General features: G+C 39.5%; 1 protein-coding gene across 2 annotated transcripts in view; it reads right to left on the reverse strand.

Moving 5' to 3' along the window:
* Positions 1-20,612, reverse strand: part of YWHAE (tyrosine 3-monooxygenase/tryptophan 5-monooxygenase activation protein epsilon) — a 38,971-nt gene extending 18,359 nt beyond the window's left edge. Inside the window, exon 1 of one of the 2 annotated variants that reach the window (XM_055403090.2) lies at positions 20,427-20,612. In XM_055403090.2, coding sequence (XP_055259065.1) covers positions 20,427-20,490 — 64 coding nt within the window. In that variant the 5' untranslated portion in view covers positions 20,491-20,612. The remainder of the gene's footprint in view (positions 1-20,426) is intronic. The other variant, XM_055403081.2, reaches the window with a different exon arrangement.
* Between the last annotated feature and the right edge of the window lie 263 nt (positions 20,613-20,875).

A 20,875-nucleotide genomic window follows, 5' to 3' on the forward strand; every position in this document is an offset into this window, starting at 1 on the left:
TACACTTGCAATGGACTATTAAAAAGTAAGGAAATTCTGCAATATGCTACAACAGAGATGAACACTGAGAACAGTATGCTAAGTGAAAGAAACCAGTCACAAAAAGACAAATATTGTACAATTCCACTTATATGAGATACTTAAATTAGTCATAAAGTATAATGTTAGTTGCCAGAGGCTGAGGGGAGAAAGTGAAGTTACTGTTTAATGGATAGTTTCCATTTTACAAGATGTAAAGAATTATGGGGGTGGATAGTAATGGCTATACAAAAATATGAATGTACTTATTTACCACCACTGAACTATACATTAAAAATAATCAACATCGTAAATTTTGTTATTTTGTGTATTTTCTCTCTCTCTCACACAAGCAGAGCACACACACACAATGAAGATAAACTAAGTAGCTCTGTCCCAAACTCTGTAGTCCCCGTTTATCAATGAAAAGTAATCCAAATGACAGACAAGATGATAACAGAATTTCAATTAACTGGGAAGTGGTGAAAAGAAACTCCTCCATAGATCCAACATGAGAATAAACTTAAGACAATAAATTTATTTCTAGCTTACATGAAGGCAAGCTTCCCAAATCACTATGTCAAATGGAAAGAATGCAAAGTTATCTCAGGGGTGACGCATAACTATCATGGGGAAAGCCAGAGGGGAAAAAAGCAAAGTACCTCGGCAAATTGTAAAACTCTGTAAAATTTACCTTGTTGTAATGATAAAAATCACCTCAGTAAAAATCTCTCTATAGACCAATTTTTAATTATCAGGCATGGCTGTTTGAAATTATTAGTCTGGGATCCATCAGAATGTAATTTTGTATATATACACCTGAATTAACAGAGAAGTGTTTATGCCCCAAGATACATTAATATTTCTATTAAATGAGAGTACTTTCTCAAAAGAGAAAGATCTATTGTTAAATTAGAAGTAGCAGCATAGATCTGTATAATGCCACCATTTCCCCCTAGTTTTTTTATTTTACCACACGATGACTATTATTACAGACACTTTACAAAATAAAAATCTGAAATAAGGATAATACAATAAATAAAAAAGAATCACCAACACAAAAAACCATTCTTCACTAAATGAGAACAGTTAAGGGGGAGAGAATAAATATCTTAAGTAATTTCCCAGTTGCTGAGAAAAAGTTTTGTTTGGCTGTGTCGCATAGTGTGTGATCTTAGTTCCCCAACCAGGGATCAAACCCATACTCTTGCTGTCTTAACCACAGGACCGCAAAGAAGCCCCCAGCGTCAAACAGTTTAGAACATTTTCATTTTAAGATTATCAGGGAAAGGTAGGATATATGAAGATAAATGCCTCTTGTACCATAAGCAGAAAAAATATTTGTGTCATCTGGGTTAAAAGAGGGAAACAGAACAGCAGCAAAGGAAAACCTGATGTCTGCATTAGGGGGAGGAGAAGGCAATGGCACCCCACTCCAGTACTCTTGCCTGGAAAATCCCATGGATGGAGAAGCCTGGTGTGCTACAGTCCATGGGGTTGCTAAGAGTCGGACATGACTGGGAGTGACTTCACTTTCACTTTTCACTTTCATGCATTGGAGAAGGAAATGGCAACCCACTCCAGTGTTCTTACCTGGAGAATCCCAGGGACGGGGGAGCCTGGTGGGCTGCCGTCTATGGGGTCGCACAGAGTCGGACACGACTGAAGCGACTTAGCAGCAGCAGCAGCAGCATTAGGGGGAAGGGAGAAGTTCCCAAATGAATAAAAAGCAGAAAACCAGACTTGTATCAGCAACAATATTTAGAGAGTAGCTAGACTGAGGACAAAGAAAGAACTAAAAAGCCTGAGATGAAAGAGCTCCAGTTGGTCAAAGAACTTCATGTGATGACTGTCTCCCTTAGAAATCTCAATACTTAGTTCTGAAGAGATATGGTTTAGAAATTAAGGGATGAAAAGAAGGAACTCCACCACGGACTCAGTTTGCACAAAAGGGGGGAGTGTTATACCCTTTAATTATTCATTCACTTTGAAGCAGGCCACGAATGCAAAATGCCCTTCATATGACAGCATGTACATACTTAACCTAACAGCCAAAGGCTGATTTTATTCATCTTTAGAGAATCTGGCATATAATCTTTAGACAGATAGGCCTCCCCTAAGACTCTGGAAGCAGAAAGGCCTGGATGGAATCTATTTAACATCCCAAAACTGAAGGTACAAAGAGAAAGTCAACATGTTTCCAGCCTTTCTCAACTGTAATTGATAACTCTGTAATCCCAAAGCAATAGAACAGGTGTGCTTGGAAACCAAATTATTCTCAAGTCTCAGAGCCTTGACACAACAAAGGTTTCCTTCTCACTCAAATGTTTGGGAGAGGCCACCATCTTTAAGTTGTAACATTTGGTACTTCAGGCTTCATTTCAGATTTGGTACTTCAGTCCAAGAGGCAAGGGGAGAAACAGAAGAAATCAGGAAAGGGTTCGTCACTGCCTCTATATAGTTAGACAAACAAAAATTTCTGCTCACATTTCACTGGCCAAAACAACTCACATGACCTCACTGCTCAAGTACAAAAGGCTGGAAGAAGAGGGGAGGGCACACCACAGTGACTCAATATAGCTTTTAAAAAAGCTAATGAAACCACACTAAGATTTTTAAAAAACTGTCAAATCAGACATTACTTATAAAAGCATAGATACGCATCAGAATTACAGGCAATTAATTAATGCTGATAACAAATTTTGCCTATGGTTAATGACAAAGGAAGCAACAACTTAAAATATCCCAAGTTAAATTGTTACTGTATTTGATAAAAAGAAGTTGCAAGTGTGTTGGGAAAAAAATTTCCAAGGTACTAAAATCTAAGAGGAATTTACCATATACTGCAGATCTTTAAGTAAAAAGGAAGAGTCACAGAAAATGACCAATTTACATAAGAAGCAATCTTCACTCAGATACTTCTGATCTCATGAAACCAATGACAGTATTTCTATAGAAAGTTACCTTTGTGAGAGGTTTCCCTGGTGATCCAGTGGTTAAGAATTCGTCTTGCAATGCAAGGGACACAGGTTCAATCCCTGGCCTGGGAAGATCCAACATGCTCAGTCAACTTAGCTTGTCAACTAAGCTTGTCAACTAAGCTTGTGTGTCACAACTACTGAAGCCTGTTTGCCCAGAGCCTGTGCTCCACAAAAGCAGCCACCACAATGAAGGAAGTAGCCCCCACTCTCCACAACTAAAGAAAGCCTGCGGGCAGCAACAAAGACCCACCACAGCCAAAAACATAAATCTAATTTTTTTAAAAAGGCAGTTATTTACGTGAATGTCCAGGTGTGCTGCTTTCAGATGATCTGACGGACTCATGACTTCTATGAGGTTTCTGTGATTCATTTCTTAGTAGCAATTACCATTAATATTTAGGAATATACAGATGGAGCCAATTTTTTTCTAAAACTCTTTTTCTGTGTCACAGTGACAAACACACTACTGGCACCAACAACTATGTACCATAAGGCACAGAAAAGAAATCTGATTTGGGTAATTTTAAGGGCAGGTATTATCGGCTAACTATCAAACAAATTCAGTATGATCCCTAGGGAACATGGTTTTGGACAGAGCTATATTTTCATAAGCCCATCAGATTAAGCTGGTTACAAAATATATTCTCAGAAAGCAAAGTGACTTATATTGGCAACTGAACATTAAAATCCCTGCCGAATTTGACAATTTAGTTTTACCACTAATAATTCAGCTGAGTCACAAAGTCTGTGATACGACACTTTTAACAGGTTTTTTGCACTTTTATGAGTGTGCGTCCAAATCACTAAAGAGTTCCATGTGGTGCTAAAACACAACTTAAGATTTTACATTACTCAAAATAGTAACTCAGTCTATTGAAAAATTCTTAACTGGGAACTCCCTGGCAGTCCAGTGGTTAGGACTCCATGTTTTTAACTATCAAGGGGCTGGGTTTGATCTCTGGTTGGGAAACTAAGATCACAAACCACATGTTGCAGCCAAAAAAATTTTTTTTCTTAATTCCAATAGTTAATAATTGGAAAATATCTACAAATACAATAAAAAGCTAATGTGTGTAGTTTTAGGAGTCATCTTCTATCACTGACATGTTCCTAGAGAAATAAAAAGCTACAGTAATCACTAGTTATCTTTCATTAAAACTGACCAAAACATTGACACGTATCTTACACGTATTAAGAAAGAATTGTTAAAAAAGTAATGAGAGTAAACAGTTTGGTCAAGATTTGGAAGCCATTCCTGGGATTTTTCTTTAAACAAAAGTTTAAATGGTTGAAAGCACACAGAATTAAAAATGTGACATCTACATTTTGTGTTGAGTACCAGGAAACAAGCAGGATGCTGAAAACAAAATAGGGGAAGCCTCTCAAAGGGATCTTATTTTATTTCAGTATCATTTTTACTATTCTTGTCATTGCTACATATATCTTTGACCTACGTCACTTAACCTTTTTTAAATTTTGATTGCTTTATTAAAATGTTCCTCATAGAATTCTTTACAAAAACATTATGTCCTAAAAGAGTCATTCAACAAATATCAAGACCTTCTATGTATAGGACATCGATGGAAAAAGCAAAGGAATCTGTGTTCCTGATCCTTAAAGTGAAGTCACTCAGTTGTGTCCAACTCTTTGTGACTCCATGGACTGTATGTAGCCTACCAGGCTCTTCCATCCATGGGATTTTCCAGGCAAGAATACTGGAGTGGGTTGCCATTTCCTTCTCCTGTCACTTAACCTTTATGAACCTGTTTCCTCATTACAATTTGGAAGATAGCCACCACTCATTGGGTTATGAGGGTTAAAACGAGACTGCATCATAAACTCCCTGGCACCTGATAGGAACCCAATAACATGTTAAAATCCTTTTCTTTGTTTGCCTCTAGTAAGATTTAAAAACAGACAGACAGAAATCCAGGAAGATGTAAGCACTTGGAGTGTTGACAAAGTACTTGACACAGTAATGAGCTAAATAAAGAACATAGAACTTAGTCTTAATGGCATCTAGAATGGAGAATCCTTTCCAAATGGTTTTCAATTTACTTCACTCAGATCCACCAGAGGAATCACTATCTTCATAAACAATAAGACTTTAAACTTCAAATGACTCCTTAATCCATGGGCTGCAGAATGTATGTTGTGTTAGCAGACATGAAAACAGCATTAATTTCATCATACATCTCCATCAGAGCTCTTGGGTGACCAGGTGCATTGTCAATGAGCAATTGTTGAAAGGAATCTTTTTTCTTAAGCAGTAGGTCTCAACAGTGGGCTTAAAATATTCAATAAAGCATGTTGTAAATAGACGTGCTAAACATCCAGGCTTTTTTGTTCCATTTATAGAGTGCAGGCAGAGTAGATTTAACGTAATTTTTACAGGCCCTAGGATTTTCAGAAATCAAGAAATGAGCACTGGCTTCAACTTCAAATCACCAGCTGCATTTATCCCTAATAAGCATATGAGCCTGTCCTTTGAAGTCAGGCACTGACTTCTCTCTTTTTCCAGTAGAAGGCTATGAGACATATGTTTGACACTTGGTCTTCAAAGTTCTTCCATGGTAATTCAGTGACAACTGCCCACCGAGGTAGTCAGCCTGATAATACACCTTTACTGGCTATCAGCTGGCCCTCACGTTCCAAATGATGTTTCCTTCACCAACAAAGTAAATCACTGGCTCCTAAATCTTTTGTTTCAGGGTCCACTTCTCGAGAAACTCAAACTAAGAAGCTGCAGTTGAAGATCACCATCTATAATCCTTGATAAAGGAAGTGCAGTCTGCAGACAAGTAACATCAGACATCAGCTGGCTTATGAAAAAGCAGAATCCCATCCACCATCACAACCCTCTGGTTATAATCTCTACTTAAAGAAGACCTCTTGGTGATCTGTGTAGCAATTAATTTAAAATTAAATGGTCTATAAGGATTATTCTTTCAAATTTGCAGAGACTTACTTTATGACTGCATAATGCATTTTTATAAGTGTTCTATTTGTGCTTGAAAATAATGTATATTCTCTTACAGCTGGGTATATATTTTCTTTTATGTCCTTTTATTCAAACTTGTTAATTGTGTTGTTCTAAGGTTCTACACTTGTTTTTTTCTGCCTGACTTACCATTTACTAAGAGATGTTTACTGAAACCTCCCAATACAGTTAACAGGTTTGTCAACTTCTTCCCATAGTTCTGTCAATTTTTACTACATATACTTCAGAGCATGCTCTTGCTGAATTAAACTATTTATCATTACAAAAAATACACACAGAACTTAAATCTAAATCTAATAAACAAAGCCTCTTGTATAATCTGGCTTCATTTATTTTCTTTCTGGAACAGACAATTCCATTCTTAGGCCTCATATGCTTCACCCCATATAATACCTTTGATTATACATCTGAAGCAATCTCCCTCTCCCACCATCCACATCTTATCCACCCCAATGAGTATCTCATCTATTAAAACTAGGAAAACTAAAAGTGGACCCCATGGACTATAGCCCACCAGGCTCCTCCATCTATGGAATTTTCCAGGCAAGAGTACTGGAGTGGGTTGCCATTTTCTTCTCCAGGAGGAAAACTAAACTCCTAGTAAACGCCTTTATATTAGGTATCATAAATTATTTTATCATTCACAAGGGGGAACATTCCTAAGAAATGTTAAATAAATACCTATCGATTAAAATATACAATGAAAGAAAAAAAAGCACAAGAATGGATATATAGGAGAAATCTTTAGGAATGACTGTGAAGAGGAAGAAGTGAACTCCTAATCCTATCAACTAACCAAAATATAGTATGAAAATACAGAGGCAGATACAAGGCAAAGTGACAGAAATCAATAAACTACATTAAGGGGAAAAAATAGAGGTCCATTCATAAGGACCACTCAAAAAGTAAGAATTGACAATTTCTTTAAAAAACCAGACAAAAAACTATGCAGTATTGCCACAGAATTCCCCATATTCTCAAACTCAGGGTCTCTGATAATTATAATATTTAATAGAAGGGAGCTCTACAAAGACATCTAGTCAAATGTAACTATATACCTGAAGTCTGTATTACAGCTGATTTTTAACTTTTTTAAATTATGAAAGTATGATAACACATTTACGGGAGACCAGAAAAAAACAGAACAAGCTTACATATAGTTCCATTATATATCAAATGCCGTAAGCAGCACTCTCGGTGACTCTAATTCAGTGACATGTTTGAAAAATGATCTATTCCAGTGGTTCTCAACCCTGGCTGTACAGTAAAATCTCTTAGAAAGGTTTCCTTCCTTAAAGATAGACTGACAAAGGTGAACAAATGAGAAATTTTAATGTTTAAAATTTTCATGTTAGACTGGTTGAAATGGTCCAATTTTTATTTTAAAAACTTTTTTTATATTCAAAATGTTTTGTTGAGGGAAAAAGGCACAGGGCTGAATAACATACATAATGACTTTCCAATGAAAGAATATAGTATATTATGTATATATACCATAAATACGTATTTTAGGAAACTTTTTTACACAACAATCTGAAACCCAGGTTTTTTCTTAATCAATGGTACGTCATGATGTAGTTAGCATCTTTATTACTTTATGTAAATAAAGTAATACATCTTTTACAGTTGTAAAAGATGAAGGAAGGACCATATTAACAGTGTATATTAACTGTTCAGTTCGGTCGCTCAGTCGTGTCTGACTCTTTGCGACCCCATGAATCACAGCCCGCCAGGCCTCCCTGTCCATCACCAACTCCCGGAGTTCACTCAAACTCACCTCCATCGAGTCGGTGATGCCATCAAGCCATCTCATTCTCTGTCATCCCTGTCTCCTCCCACCCCCAATCCCTCCCAGCATCAGACTCTTCCAGTGAGACAACTCGTTGCATGAGGTGGCCAAAGTATTGGAGAGTTGGACTGTGATAAGGGCTGATCGCCGAAGAATTGATGAAGACTCTTGAGAGTCCCTTGGACTGCAAGGAGATCCAACCAGTCCATCCTAAAGGAGATCAACCTGGGTGTTCATTGGAAGGACTGATGCTAAAGCTGAAACTCCAATATTAACTGTTAGGAAGAGAAAACACTAACTTGACTTAGCAACTGGTCTAAACCCAAGGTCAAAAGAACCACCTGAAAAGCCATCTACCGAAAAGATACATAAAGAGAAAGGTTGTATCATTAAGTTCCCAGACCTTCTAAGCTTCAGTCTCATATCAAGAATTTACAAACAGTAGTAATTTTTCTCATGCGCAACACTTTAATTTCTTGATTCCTTGATTAAGTAAAATACCACATGAACATATTCAATGGCCATATGAAAAAGCTAGGGGATTGAGGAACAGCACTAGCTAAGATTTCAAAGCTAGAAAGACTCTCACAATGGGTAATGGGAAAGGAGACATTTCTTTAAAATACAATACAGTAAGAAAAATACCAAATTAATAAATGGAATTCTAATGATTACACTTAAGGAATCATATTAACACTATATAATCTAATAAATCCAAACAGTTTCTTACAATTGAATTTTACTGTGAAGTGTAACACTGAGACCAATTCTTGTCTGGAAAGAACAATGAGGGTAGAGTCTTTCTAAATTCTCTTTATCCTTGACAACTAGCAAAAAAAAAGATGAAATTCCACTCATGCTATTTGGGGGGAAAAGCAGGATTTTATACACCTCTTCTCCAAAGTGATCAAAATACCCAGAGTTCCTATGTTGCATAGTTCCAAGAGAACTATGAGACAGTGCTGCATTAAAAGAATTGCAAATGCAGCAAATTTGAATCCATCACCCTGAGGAAAAAAACAGACCTAGAAAGTGGAAGTCGGTAAAATCAACTAAAGTAAAAAAAGCAAAACCAATCTCTGAGGGAAACATTCAGAGACACTCCCTCACTAATCCTGGTGCTTCCTTAAAAGCTGATGTCACTTGGGGTATACTGAGGCCTCACCTTGCAGGCCTTCCAACCACCACTCAACATTACGTTAAACTATATAAAATGAATATTATATAAGTAACTGAACCAGTAGCTCAGCTGACTGGAGTAAAACCCAAAATTACAGACACAATCCCCAGCTGAAATTAATTTGTTTCATAGCTACTTTTGTCTCTCTCCACTAGAAAATACACTCAACCTACATACTATACTCTTCTGTCTTCTTCCTATATGAAAGGTAACAAAATAAGCCAAAAGATGTTCAAAGCAACCTTTGAGTCATAAAATTAAAATGTAAGGAACAAAATAGAGCAACTGGCTTGAACTAATGTTTGCATAGATATTGAGTGGAATATCAGTTTGGAAATGAAAAGACTAGCTGAATCCCAGTGATCCCCTACTGTTACCACTTTTCCTAAGGTTCTTAATCTTTGTCTGTAAAATGGGTAGTACCTTCTCTGCAGGGTTGTTTTTGAGGACTGAGATAATGGTAAGCACCTACAATAGCTGCCAATAAATAACAGATGATATTTATATAGTATTTTACTATCACAGTCTATGAAAATAATTTGAGGAAAACTTTTGTTAATACCACTTAACTCTAACTAATGAAGAAAAAACGTAGCTTTCTACAAGTCTTTCACATGGGACAGGAACCAGCACCAGATATAATGCCCTACAATTATACTAAACACTAGTGTTGCGATTGACTAACTCAAATTAACTCTTAATTACACATTCTAACAGAAGAGTAGTAATTCTAAAAAGCATTTATATAGGGGCTTCCCTGGTTGTCCAGTCGTTAAGAATCTGCCTTGCAATGCAGGGACACAGGTTTGACGCCCGGTTGGAGAACTAAAATTCTACGTGCCGCAGAGCAACTATGCCCTTGTGCTTCAACAACTGAAGTCACAACTATAGTCCTCTTGCTCTGACAAAAGGTCCCGCATGACACACAGATCCCACCCTGAGTGCTGCAACTAAGACCTGTCTCAGCCAAATAAATATTTTAAAAAATAAAAGCATTTATACATTTACAGCAAAATAAGCCCCGTGAACGGACTTTTTGTCTATTTTGTTTACTGATAAATCCCAAGTGCCTGGTACATACTCTGAACACTAAGGCTTTTCAAAACACAATAATCTTGACACTCAAATATGTACCGTTTTTCTTATTCACGCACCAGCCTAAACAGAGAAGCCTCTCTCTCTAAAATTAATTCGCATCTTCTCTTAAAAAGTAAAAAATTTTTAGCCTTGGGAATTCCCGTTTCACTGCCAAGGGCCTAGGTTTGATCCCTGGTTGGGGAACTAAGATTTGATAAGCCATACAACCGGTCCAATAAAAAAAAAAATTTGCCCTTTAAAAAATTTTAAACATTCCTAATTAGTTTCTGGTAGGTAGAAAAACAAGACATCCTTTTACAGATTTTATAATTTTGATTGCATAAAGGTTCTCTCTCCATTAGTCTCAATATTGATGGAGGGGGGAAAAATCCCTCTTACTCTACTCAAACAGATTTCTCCTCTCAGAATTTAAGAAGACAGTCCCTCAGGCATGCAAACAGGTCTATTGTAGCAGAACCACAAAAAGATGAGGTGAAGAGGTGGAGGTAGAAAGAAAAAGATTGGGGAAGTAAATGACCAAATGTACACATGGGAGGGGAGGAAAAAAAATGAGCTGAGAGTCTAAATCTTTCCATAGTTTCTGCAGAATTTCACACAAATCTTAACTTTCATAGTAATGTATTTTTATTTTATTTGGCTGCCCTGGGTCTTAGATGTAGCATGTAGGATCTTTAGTTGCGGCATGTGGGATTTAGTTCCCTGGCCAGGAACTGAACCCATGCCCCCGGCATTGGGAGCTCAGGGTATTAACTACTGGACCACCAGGAAGTTCCCAGAGTAACTTGGGCAGGGGGTGTCTACTCTGCACACAAAAAAATTTTGTACTAATACCTTTTGACAAACTTACAGAAGCAAGTGATATTTTTATAGTCAAAGGGCATATGTTTTGAAATTTTCATGGTAATCCTATCATAAATGTTTACTAATTTATAATTTAGCCCATTATGGGCAATTAATCACACAAACTCTTAAACAGGACACATTTCTACAACACAAAAGAAGTCACAACAGCCATTCCAAAGTCCTACTGTATCTTCACCAGATGGTCAACACCGAAATCAGACTGATTATATTCTTTGCAGCCAAAGATGGAGAAGCTCTATACAGTTAGCAAAAACAAGACCAGGAGCAGACTGTGGCTCAGATCATGAACTCCTTACTGCCAAATTCAGACTTAAATTGAAGAAAGTAGGGAAAACCACTAGACCATTCAGATATGACCTAAATCAAATCCCTTATGATTATACAGTGGAAGTGAGAAATAGATTTAAGGGACTAGATCTGATAGAGTGCCTGATGAATTATGGACGGAGGTTCGTGACATTGTACAGGAGACAGGGACCAAGACCATTCCCATGGAAAACAAATGCAAAAAAGCAAAATGGCTGTCTGAGGAGGCTTTACAAATAGCCGTGAAAAGAAGAGAAGCGAAAAGCAAAGGAGAAAAGCAAAGATATAAGCATCTGAATGCAGAGTTCCAAAGAATAGCAAGGAGAGATAAGAAAGCCTTCCTCAGCGATCAATGCAAAGAAATAGAGGAAAACAACATAATAGGAAAGACTAGAGATCTCTTCAAGAAAATTAGAGATACCAAGTGAACATTTCATGCAAAGATGGGCTCAATAAAGGACAGAAATGGTATGGACCTAACAGAAGCAGAAGATATTACGAAGAGGTGGCAAGAATACACAGAAGAACTGTACAAAAAAGATCTTCACGACCAAGATAATCACGATGGCGTGATCACTCACCTGGAACCAGACCATCTTATAATGTGAAGTCAAGTGGGCCTTAGAAAGCATCACTATGAACAAAGCTAGTGGAGGTGATGGAATTCCAGTTGAGCTCTTTCAAATCCTGAAAGATGATGCTGTGAAAGTGCTGCACTCAATATGCCAGCAAATTTGGAAAACTCAGCAGTGGCCACAGGACTGGAAAAGTTCAGTCTTCATTCCAATCCCAAAGAAAGGCAATGCCAAAGAATGCCCAAACTACCTCACAATTGCACTCATCTCACACGCTAGTAAAGTCATGCTCAAAATTCTCCAAGCTAAGCTTCAGCAATATGTGAACCTTGAACTTCCAAATGTTCAAGCAGGTTTTAGAAAAGGCAGAGGCACCAGAGATCAAATTGCCAACATCCTCTGGATCATGGAGAAAGCAAGAGAGTTCCAGAAAAACATCTATTTCTGCTTCATTGACTACGCCAAAGCCTTTGACTGTGTGGATCACAATAAACTGTGGAACATTCTGAAAGAGATGGGCATACCAGACCACCTGACCTGCCTCTTGAGAAACCGGTATGCAGGTCAGGAAGCTAGAGTTAGAACTGGACATGGAACAACAGACTGGTTCCAAATAGGAAAAGGAGTACATCAAGGTTGTATATTGTCACCCTGTTTATTTAACTTATATGCAGAGTACATCATGAGGAACACTGGGCTGGAAGAAGCACAAGCTGGAATCAAGACTGCCGGGAGAAATATCAATAACCTCAGATATGCAGATGACACCACCCTTATGGTAGAAAGTGGAGAGGAACTAAAAAGTCTCTTGATGAAAGTGAAAGAGGAGTGAAAAGGTTGGCTTGAAGCTCAACATTCAGAAAACAAAGATCATGGCATCTGGTCCCATCACTTCATGGGAAATAGATGGGGAAACAGTGGCAGACTTTATTTTTTTCGGCTCCAAAATCACTGCAGATGGTGATTGCAGCCATGAAATTAAAAGACACTTACTCCCTGGATGGAAAGTTGTGACCAACCTAGATAGTATATTAAAAAGCAGAGACATTACTTTGCCAACAAAGGTCCGTCTAGTCAAGGCTATAGTTTTTCCAGTGGTCATGTATGGATGTGAGTGTTGGACTGTGAAGAAAGCTGATCGCCGAAGAATTGATGCTTTTGAACTGTGGTGCTGGAGAAGACTCTTGAGAGTCCCTTGGACTGCAAGGAGAGCCAACCAGTCCATTCTAGAGGAGATCAATCCTGGGTGTTCATTGGAAGGACTGATGCTAAAGCTGAAAGTCCAATACTTTGGCCACCTCATGAGAAGAGTTGACTCACTGGAAAAGACTCTGATGCTGGGAAGGATTGGGGGCGGGAGGAGAAGGGGATGACAGAGAATGAGATGGCTAGATGGCATCACCGACTCAATGGACATGAGTTTGAGTGAACTCTGGGAGTTGGTGATGGACAGGGAGGCCTGGCGTCCTGTGATTCATGTGGTCGCAAAGAGTCGGTCACGACTAAGCGACTGAACTGAACTGAATCTTCGAATGACTAACCACCAAGGATTTAGTAGTATTAATTCACGTAAGTGAGGTTGCTCAGTTGTGTCCGACTCTTTATGACCCCATGGACTGTAGCTCACCAGGCTCCTCGGTAAATGGGATTTTCCAGGCATGAATACTGGAGTGGGTTGCCGTTTCCTTCTCCAGGGGATCTTCCAGACCCAAGGATCGAACCTGGGTCTCCCGCACTGTAGGTAGACGCTTTACCATCTGAACTACCAGGGAAGCCCAGCTTCCTTTAATCAGAACCCATTCACTGTCCAAGGCTTACATTAAGCCTTTAGAATCACCTCTCATGAAACTGGTAATAATTTTTCCTAGTCAGTAACCTGAGACTGTTAACATGCAGGTATTTTTTAAACACTGATCTATTTTTCTTTTTTATAAACTATGGAACCTTTCATCCCAAACCCATAACTAACAGGTACTGTATCTGCTAGGGAGATCAATATATCCTCCTGGATATTAACCTGAAATTAATACCAAAGAACTGCCAGGGAAGTCCTTCTTCTTCCCTGGCAGTCCACTGGTAGGGGGCACAGGTTCCATCCCTGGTCGGGGAACAATCGCGCATGCCATAATAGGGCCAAAAAAGAACTACATATCAGCTCAAGATGGCCAAAGAATAGCTTTATACTGCTTGAGAATAAATCTGGACAACCTTTATCTTCTGGATATGCAATTTTACAGGTGTTAAGATTTAAGGATTTTGAAAACCTTCATACAAATATAACTTAGACACTAAATCCATGAGAATACACTTAAGTATAACTCAAGAAAGGTTATTCTCTAATATGTATGTAGTTCTGCAGCAAAAACATTCACATCATCTCTGACAATGGGTAATACAAAGTCTTCACAATTAATACTACTACCTTATAATTATACCTTGTAGTGTACAAAACTTGACAAATTCATAGCACCCTGTAAATTAGCAAGCAAGATAGACACTGTTAATCTCCATTCTACAGATGGGGAATTCAGAATGATTCCAAGGCCTCTTGCACTATACCAAATCTGACAAAGTATGGAAGTCATAATTCTTACTCATAGTAATGTGTCTCCTTGAAATTTTACACAAAGAATTTAACAAACACATTTCATACTCCTGTAGCTAGATAAAATCCTGCCCTAATCACAAATCAATAACCAATCTACCCAGCTACTGTAATGGACCACTGGAAGAGAGACAATAAATTCAAGATTAAATTTCAAAAAAGATAAATCAGCATAATGATCATGCTTTCTAAACTATTCAGGATTTGGTGTTCTAAACATAACAGTCATAACAAGACTCAGTTGAAGACTTTAAAAATGTTATTTAGGCGACTTCCCTGGTGGTCCAGTGGCTAAGGCTCTGTGCTCCCAATGCTGAGGGCCCGGGTTCGAACCCTGGCCAAGGAACCAGATTCCACATGTTGCAGCTAGGAGTTCGCAGGCTGTAACTCATCCACAACTAAGACCCAGTACAGACATATAAATAATTTTTTCTTTAATGTTATTTGGAGAAGAAAGTTCTGAACATAAGACAGACGCTGCTGCTAACACCTAAGGCAAGTATTTCTACACACAAGTCTAGTTCAAAGTAGACATATATAAAACCAACACACTTGGCTTTGACACTATCAGTCAAACTGACTAGCTGGTATGCCAACAAGCTCTATTTTCAGTAACTACCATATCCATGACTTTTCTAGCTCTTATTTGGGAGAAAGGAGATTGAGAGCAGGAAAGCTTTAACTTTGCCTTTCATTTGTCTAACGTTCTGCCAAATGATAACTTCATTGGAAAGAAAATCAATATTCTGGGGGTTCAGATTTAAGATCTTGGTGGTAGAGGAATAGACAAAGCTTAGGGAACTTTCTCAATGAGACAACTGGCAGGGCAGCAAGAAATGGTCTTAAGTAGGATGATCAAGGGATTCCCAAGTTGTTCAGTGGTACAGAATGCACTGGCCAAGGCAGGAGACACAAGAGATGCAGAGTTCAATCCCTGCGTAGGGAAGAAAACCTGAAAGAGGAATTAGCAACCCATTCTAGTATCCTGGCCAAGAAAATCCCATAAATAGAGACGCCTGATGGGTTACAGTCCCTAGTGTACCAGAAGAGTTGGATACAACTGAGCGCACACATGCATGCATACATACACACACAAATGCACACAGGATGATCATAGGTCAAGCTTGCAGCTCAAGACAACCCATTTCGGCACAATTATGAATTTGCATCCCTTCATTTCAAGGTATCTCGATTTGGATTATAAATTATGATGACCCTTTTATTATTACGGCAGTTGTTATTACAACTTGGTAAACTTGAACTTCTGAAACTGTTCCTAGGAGTGTGACCTGCATGAATATTTCATGAGCTCAAACAGTAAAAGTTATCTGAACAAACCAAGTTGTCAACTTCGATTTGTTATATAACTATATCAAAGTGTTAACTGACCATTTTAAAAACAGCAAATATATAATTTTGTATGTGTTTCCCACTACCCCTTAACAGATTCTGTTTGACAGCTAAGCTAAGTTACTATTTGGAACATTTGTGAATCATGTGCCAACCTCCCTGCCCCAAAATTTCTGACTGTCATTAATTTAAGGGTTGCATCCATTAAGACTAGGGTAAGAGGCAGACACCTGTTAAAAGTACGTTATAGAAATGTATGGCACTAAACTATATCTCAGTACAGACATTGTGATAAACCAAAAAAATTTTAATACCAACACTTAAATTACCTACAATCCCTCACTCTAGCTTCCTTCACTGTGCCTTGTTTTTGAAAGAAAACAAAAAAGTTACAATGGATATTAGTCAAGTCACAAATACCAAGATATATTATGTGAAGTAACTGCTTAAAAAAAGAAAAGAATACTCCCTTCCCCCACACGGCACCATCTGATTTAATTTCACATAGGTCTTTTGTAAGTGGCTCAGAAGAAATAAGAGTACTGGCTGGTCTAAAGGTCAGACAGACAAGTTCTGGATTTGCTATACACTTGCCAACTAGTCATGCGATATAGAAAAAAAATTTTTTTAATCACTAAATCTCAAAATTCTCTTTTGTGAACCATAAAATAGAAATAACATTTCCTACATCAGTATTACATGAAAAAAGTAAAAAATTTTGTGAAGGTAGTCTGCAAAATGTGAAGTTCTATATAAATGCAGAAGTTTATAAAGTTTAAAATTTTAACCTTTATCCTATGCCTGTCATTACTGTTTAAATACACACACTACTGAAATATAAGGCTGAAAACTTCTGCAAAATAAGCCTTACAGACGGTCAAAGGAAAAAAAAAGATGCTTTCAGATCAACTTCTTAAAGTATTTGAAATTCATTTGTAAAATTAGATACATTAATTTACTATGATAAAATTTCACTTGCTTTATCAGGTGAAAGTCAAGAAATTTTTAAAACATTTCATATTTCCTTGACCAACCTATTAAACAACTATGAATAGGCTGTCTCTATGGGCTTTTGATGGGTTTGCTTGTACTGAAATCCAAAATTTGCTCAGTTTAATTATTTGTGTTCTCCCCCATTCTAGAATTCAAATTGAGACCTTTTCATACAAAGGTGAAGAGAGTGCCTAGAAATGTCCACAGCAAGAATTTACCCTATCACCATCTCAAACTGCAAAGATTCATGATTTCATTCTATTCCATAGTTTTGTAAACAAAATAGACTGAAATAATGTCCAATATGCACAATACCGTACTGCGCATATACAGAACTATGTACAGTGTACTCACACACAAGCGTCACAAAAGAGCAACCACTTTAAATACAAAAACCAAAAGCAGGAGGCATTTTCTAACTGCACTATCCAACTCTGTTTATGATTAGGTAGGAGGAAAAAACATATGCAATAAAGTTAGCTGAAACGGTAACAACAAAAAATACTGAGTTATAGTCAAAGGATTGATAATTAACCCATGCTTTTAAACTCATTACTAAGTTAATTTACCCACTCTTTTTCCCTAACAAGCTGGACATTAAGGAGTTGATTCAAAAAATGCACCGCGCCCCTCAGAATAAGTCAGAGATGGGGCTCTGGTGTCTCAGAAGGGGCGCTCTCAAGCACTCGGAACAGATGCATTCCTGGTGCTGCAGTCACAGACTGATCAAAAGAAACCCACCAAAATGCTACCCCTGCCTCAGGTGGAGCTGATCACCACAGAGAAGAGAAGTGAGCAGAGGACAAAAGCAGCAACTCCAACCCAAACGTAGTTTATGCAGACCCCTCTATTCTCAAAAAATGTAGAAAAGTACTCATTTCCCCACTATCCCTCATACGGTTCATAGACATGATGCGAAGTTAAGAAGGCTAAAAGATGATCTGCTGAATATAGCTATGAATGATACAAAAACTATCCCTGAGACTACTGTTGTTACATAACAGAAGACTAGATTTAATCTTGAAAGCCGACTGTCCTAGCCCGAAACTTCTGTACTTTTTCTGTCTGCAATCCCAAACTGTCCTTTTCCTGAAGGCAGGTTAGTTCGTTCTCCAGTACCATTAAATAGTTTCTTTCAATCGATTCCAATTCTCCAATACAGAATTGAATGATGCTACCAAAAAGTGTATTAGGTTCAATATAATGTGCAAAATAAAAACATAAAGTACTGCAGAAACAAGAAAAGCCAATATTTATACCCAACTACTCCAAACCAAATCGTCAAATATATTTTTCACCTTCCCCATACTTGATAAATTGTTTGATAACTAAAACCACGGAATCATTTTTTGTTGCCACAAACAAAACTGAATTATTGCACCCAATTAAGGAATGGACACAAGTACAGACTGATTCCTAATGACTGTCTTCCTCTTCTTCCTTTCCAATGAATCCCTTCCAATTTTGTGCCCAACAATCAAAGGAGTTCCGCTCCACCTGGCAGATCATATATCCCACCTGTCCCCCACCACCACCTTTTGATCCTGAAAGACACCTCTAACATTTAATCAACGTTAAGGATGTGGCTCTACAGTCCTGTATTGAATAACCAATTAAGCCTTTGGTCAAAAACGCTCAATACTCAATTCCAAAATATGTATTTCACACTGAACTGTCACTTACTTGGAAGCTACAATCACAAGCTTCCAATCAGTTTTTAAAACAAGTTCTTTAAAAAAAACAAAAACAACTTTTCCTTTCTGGTGATTACAGCAGTTTTACTCAGAGACTAAATCCCTAAAGAAAACATTCCAATATAATTTCGAGTTTCTTCCCAAGTGCAGTGATAGATTAAGAGGGGAACTTATTTGGGACAAGAGAAAAAAAAAACTTTCATACAAGGAGTTTTGACTTTTAAATACTGAAATAAAGACAAATCTGACCTTGAGCTGTACTTCCCCATCATATTCCCCTCCACCTCCTAACAATAATCTTGTTCAATACAAAGAGCAATTTAAGGATTTATGAAACGAAATTTAGAGATCTTAACTAAATTTTGAGTTCGAGGTCTTTTCTCCTAATTTTCAAATTCCCGAATCCTAATGAATGATGACACACACGGACTAGCCCTGAGGCTATTCACGTGACCAAAGGCATTCAAGGAAAGTCCCCACACAGTATTTTGAAGTGGCTTAATTCAAGATCAATAACACCTGAATCCAACCATATCTCATCCCACAACAGCATTAAAAACATAAAAAACATATATATGATTTTTTGTTTTGATAATGCTAGCTTAACGGACGTGGAGTCAATTCAAGTACCAAGGTCCAAAATGGAGGGTGGGGGACCGAAGTCGGGAGGGGCAATTTTAAAAAACAGCAGTTTGGGACTGACCGAACAGACACAGGGACCATTTCAATAAAGTTCTGAAAAATGACCATGGCACCTTTAAAAACAAAGGAGCAATGAAAGAAAAAAACTGTTCGAATCTGTACATAAAACCGTTTATTAAAAACGGAGGGAAGAAAACAGGATCTGCCGAGATCCCTTACGTTAATAGAAAAACCCAAGTCTCTGCTGAGTGCCTTGGGATTGATAAAGATCCCCAACGAAGGAGGAACCATTCTAAGCCAGGGGAGTCAACCAAAATAGTCACTAAACGTTGTTTGGAAAAACTTTATTTTTCAACAGGTCATTCCATTTGTCATATGCTGCGTATAAACAGGAAAGTCATCATTTTTAAATACCGGTAGACTGAGGCACAGGCATGGGAAAGGCTCTGAGAGAGTCATGAGCTCCTTGTTTCCTGTTCCATGTTCTACAGTTTATGGAGCCCAGAAAACGGTAACAGAAACTTCGAGCTCTCCGGGGTAAGTCTGAGGAGAGGGAGCGTGAGGGACGTTTTTCTAGAGCCCCCTAGAAAAAGGCGAGATTGAACGGGAAACCTAAAAAACGGCATACAACGTGTGCCGGCCTAAGGGAAGGAAATCCGATCGTAGCATCTCAGCTGGCCTCCGCCCAAGGATGAACTGCAGTGATTCCCACTCTTTCCGTCCTTCCCCCACCCCTATCTAAGGCTGCCCCCCACCACAAGCTCGGAGAAGCCCTCAGCTCGAAGGGGTTCTCCTTTGTGAGACTCCACAGCCACCGCCCCACATTGGGCCTCCGGGGAAAAGCCACCGCCCCCACCCGCCATATTTCCCTGAAAGGCGCCCGCGCTCCAGCTCCCGGTCGCCACTCTCCCCCATGTGGCGGGTGTTTCTTGCTTCATCACGCCACCCAATTGTTCACCACGTCCCAAAACCAGCCCAGAAGCTCCCCTGGGGATTGCTCGCCCCGAGACAGCACCCGCCATCTCCTCCCCCTCCCCCGCCCCAGGACTCGCCCTCCCCCCAGCCGCCATTTTACAACCAACTCCTCCACCCCAGGGCCTTGGCCTCCTAGCTGTCGTGTGTCTGCAGATGAGGACGCCCAAGGGGTCAAATTCCTGGGCCTGGAGCCTCCTACCGCTCTGGGAGCCCACAGGCTATTTCCTGCTTCCCGAATCCACGTCCCCGGGCCGGGCTTGGCGACGATGCCGCCATTTTGTCTCCCGCTCCCGGCCTCTGTGGGCGGCGGCAGAGGGTCCGAGAATTCCAGCCCCCCGTTGCCCCCCCAACTCACCGTCGTATCGCTCAGCCTGCTCGGCCAGCTTCGCCTGGTACACCAGATCCTCCCGATCATCCATAGCGGCAGCGGCTCCGGCAGGGTCTGCGCGACGGATGGAAGCGGATAGCGTCTCCGACTCTCAGCCTCTCGCTCCGCGTCCGGGCAGGAAAAATGGCGGCGCCTCAATCCGGGACTTCCGCCTGCGCACGCGGACAACTGCTCAGCTCTATGGCAACCGCTCCCTGGCAACTGGCGCGGGGGGCGGGTCCGGGTGCTCCGCGCCCGAGGAGGTTGGAATCAGCTAGGCGCCCCTCCTCCGTGAGCCCGGCGGCCGCTTGAGGCGGGAACTGCTTCTGCGGGGAGGGAGAGCGCCCCGAGGGAGCGAGCGAGGCCAGGTGACGCCGGCCTGGACTGCTCCAGCAGACAGTGAGCGGCAGAGCCTGGACTGCGGGCAGAGAAACCAG

The sequence above is a fragment of the Moschus berezovskii genome, chromosome 20 (assembly GCF_049115385.1).
Source record: "Moschus berezovskii isolate FMDL1 chromosome 20, NW_MosBer_1.0, whole genome shotgun sequence".
NCBI lineage: Eukaryota > Metazoa > Chordata > Mammalia > Artiodactyla > Moschidae > Moschus > Moschus berezovskii.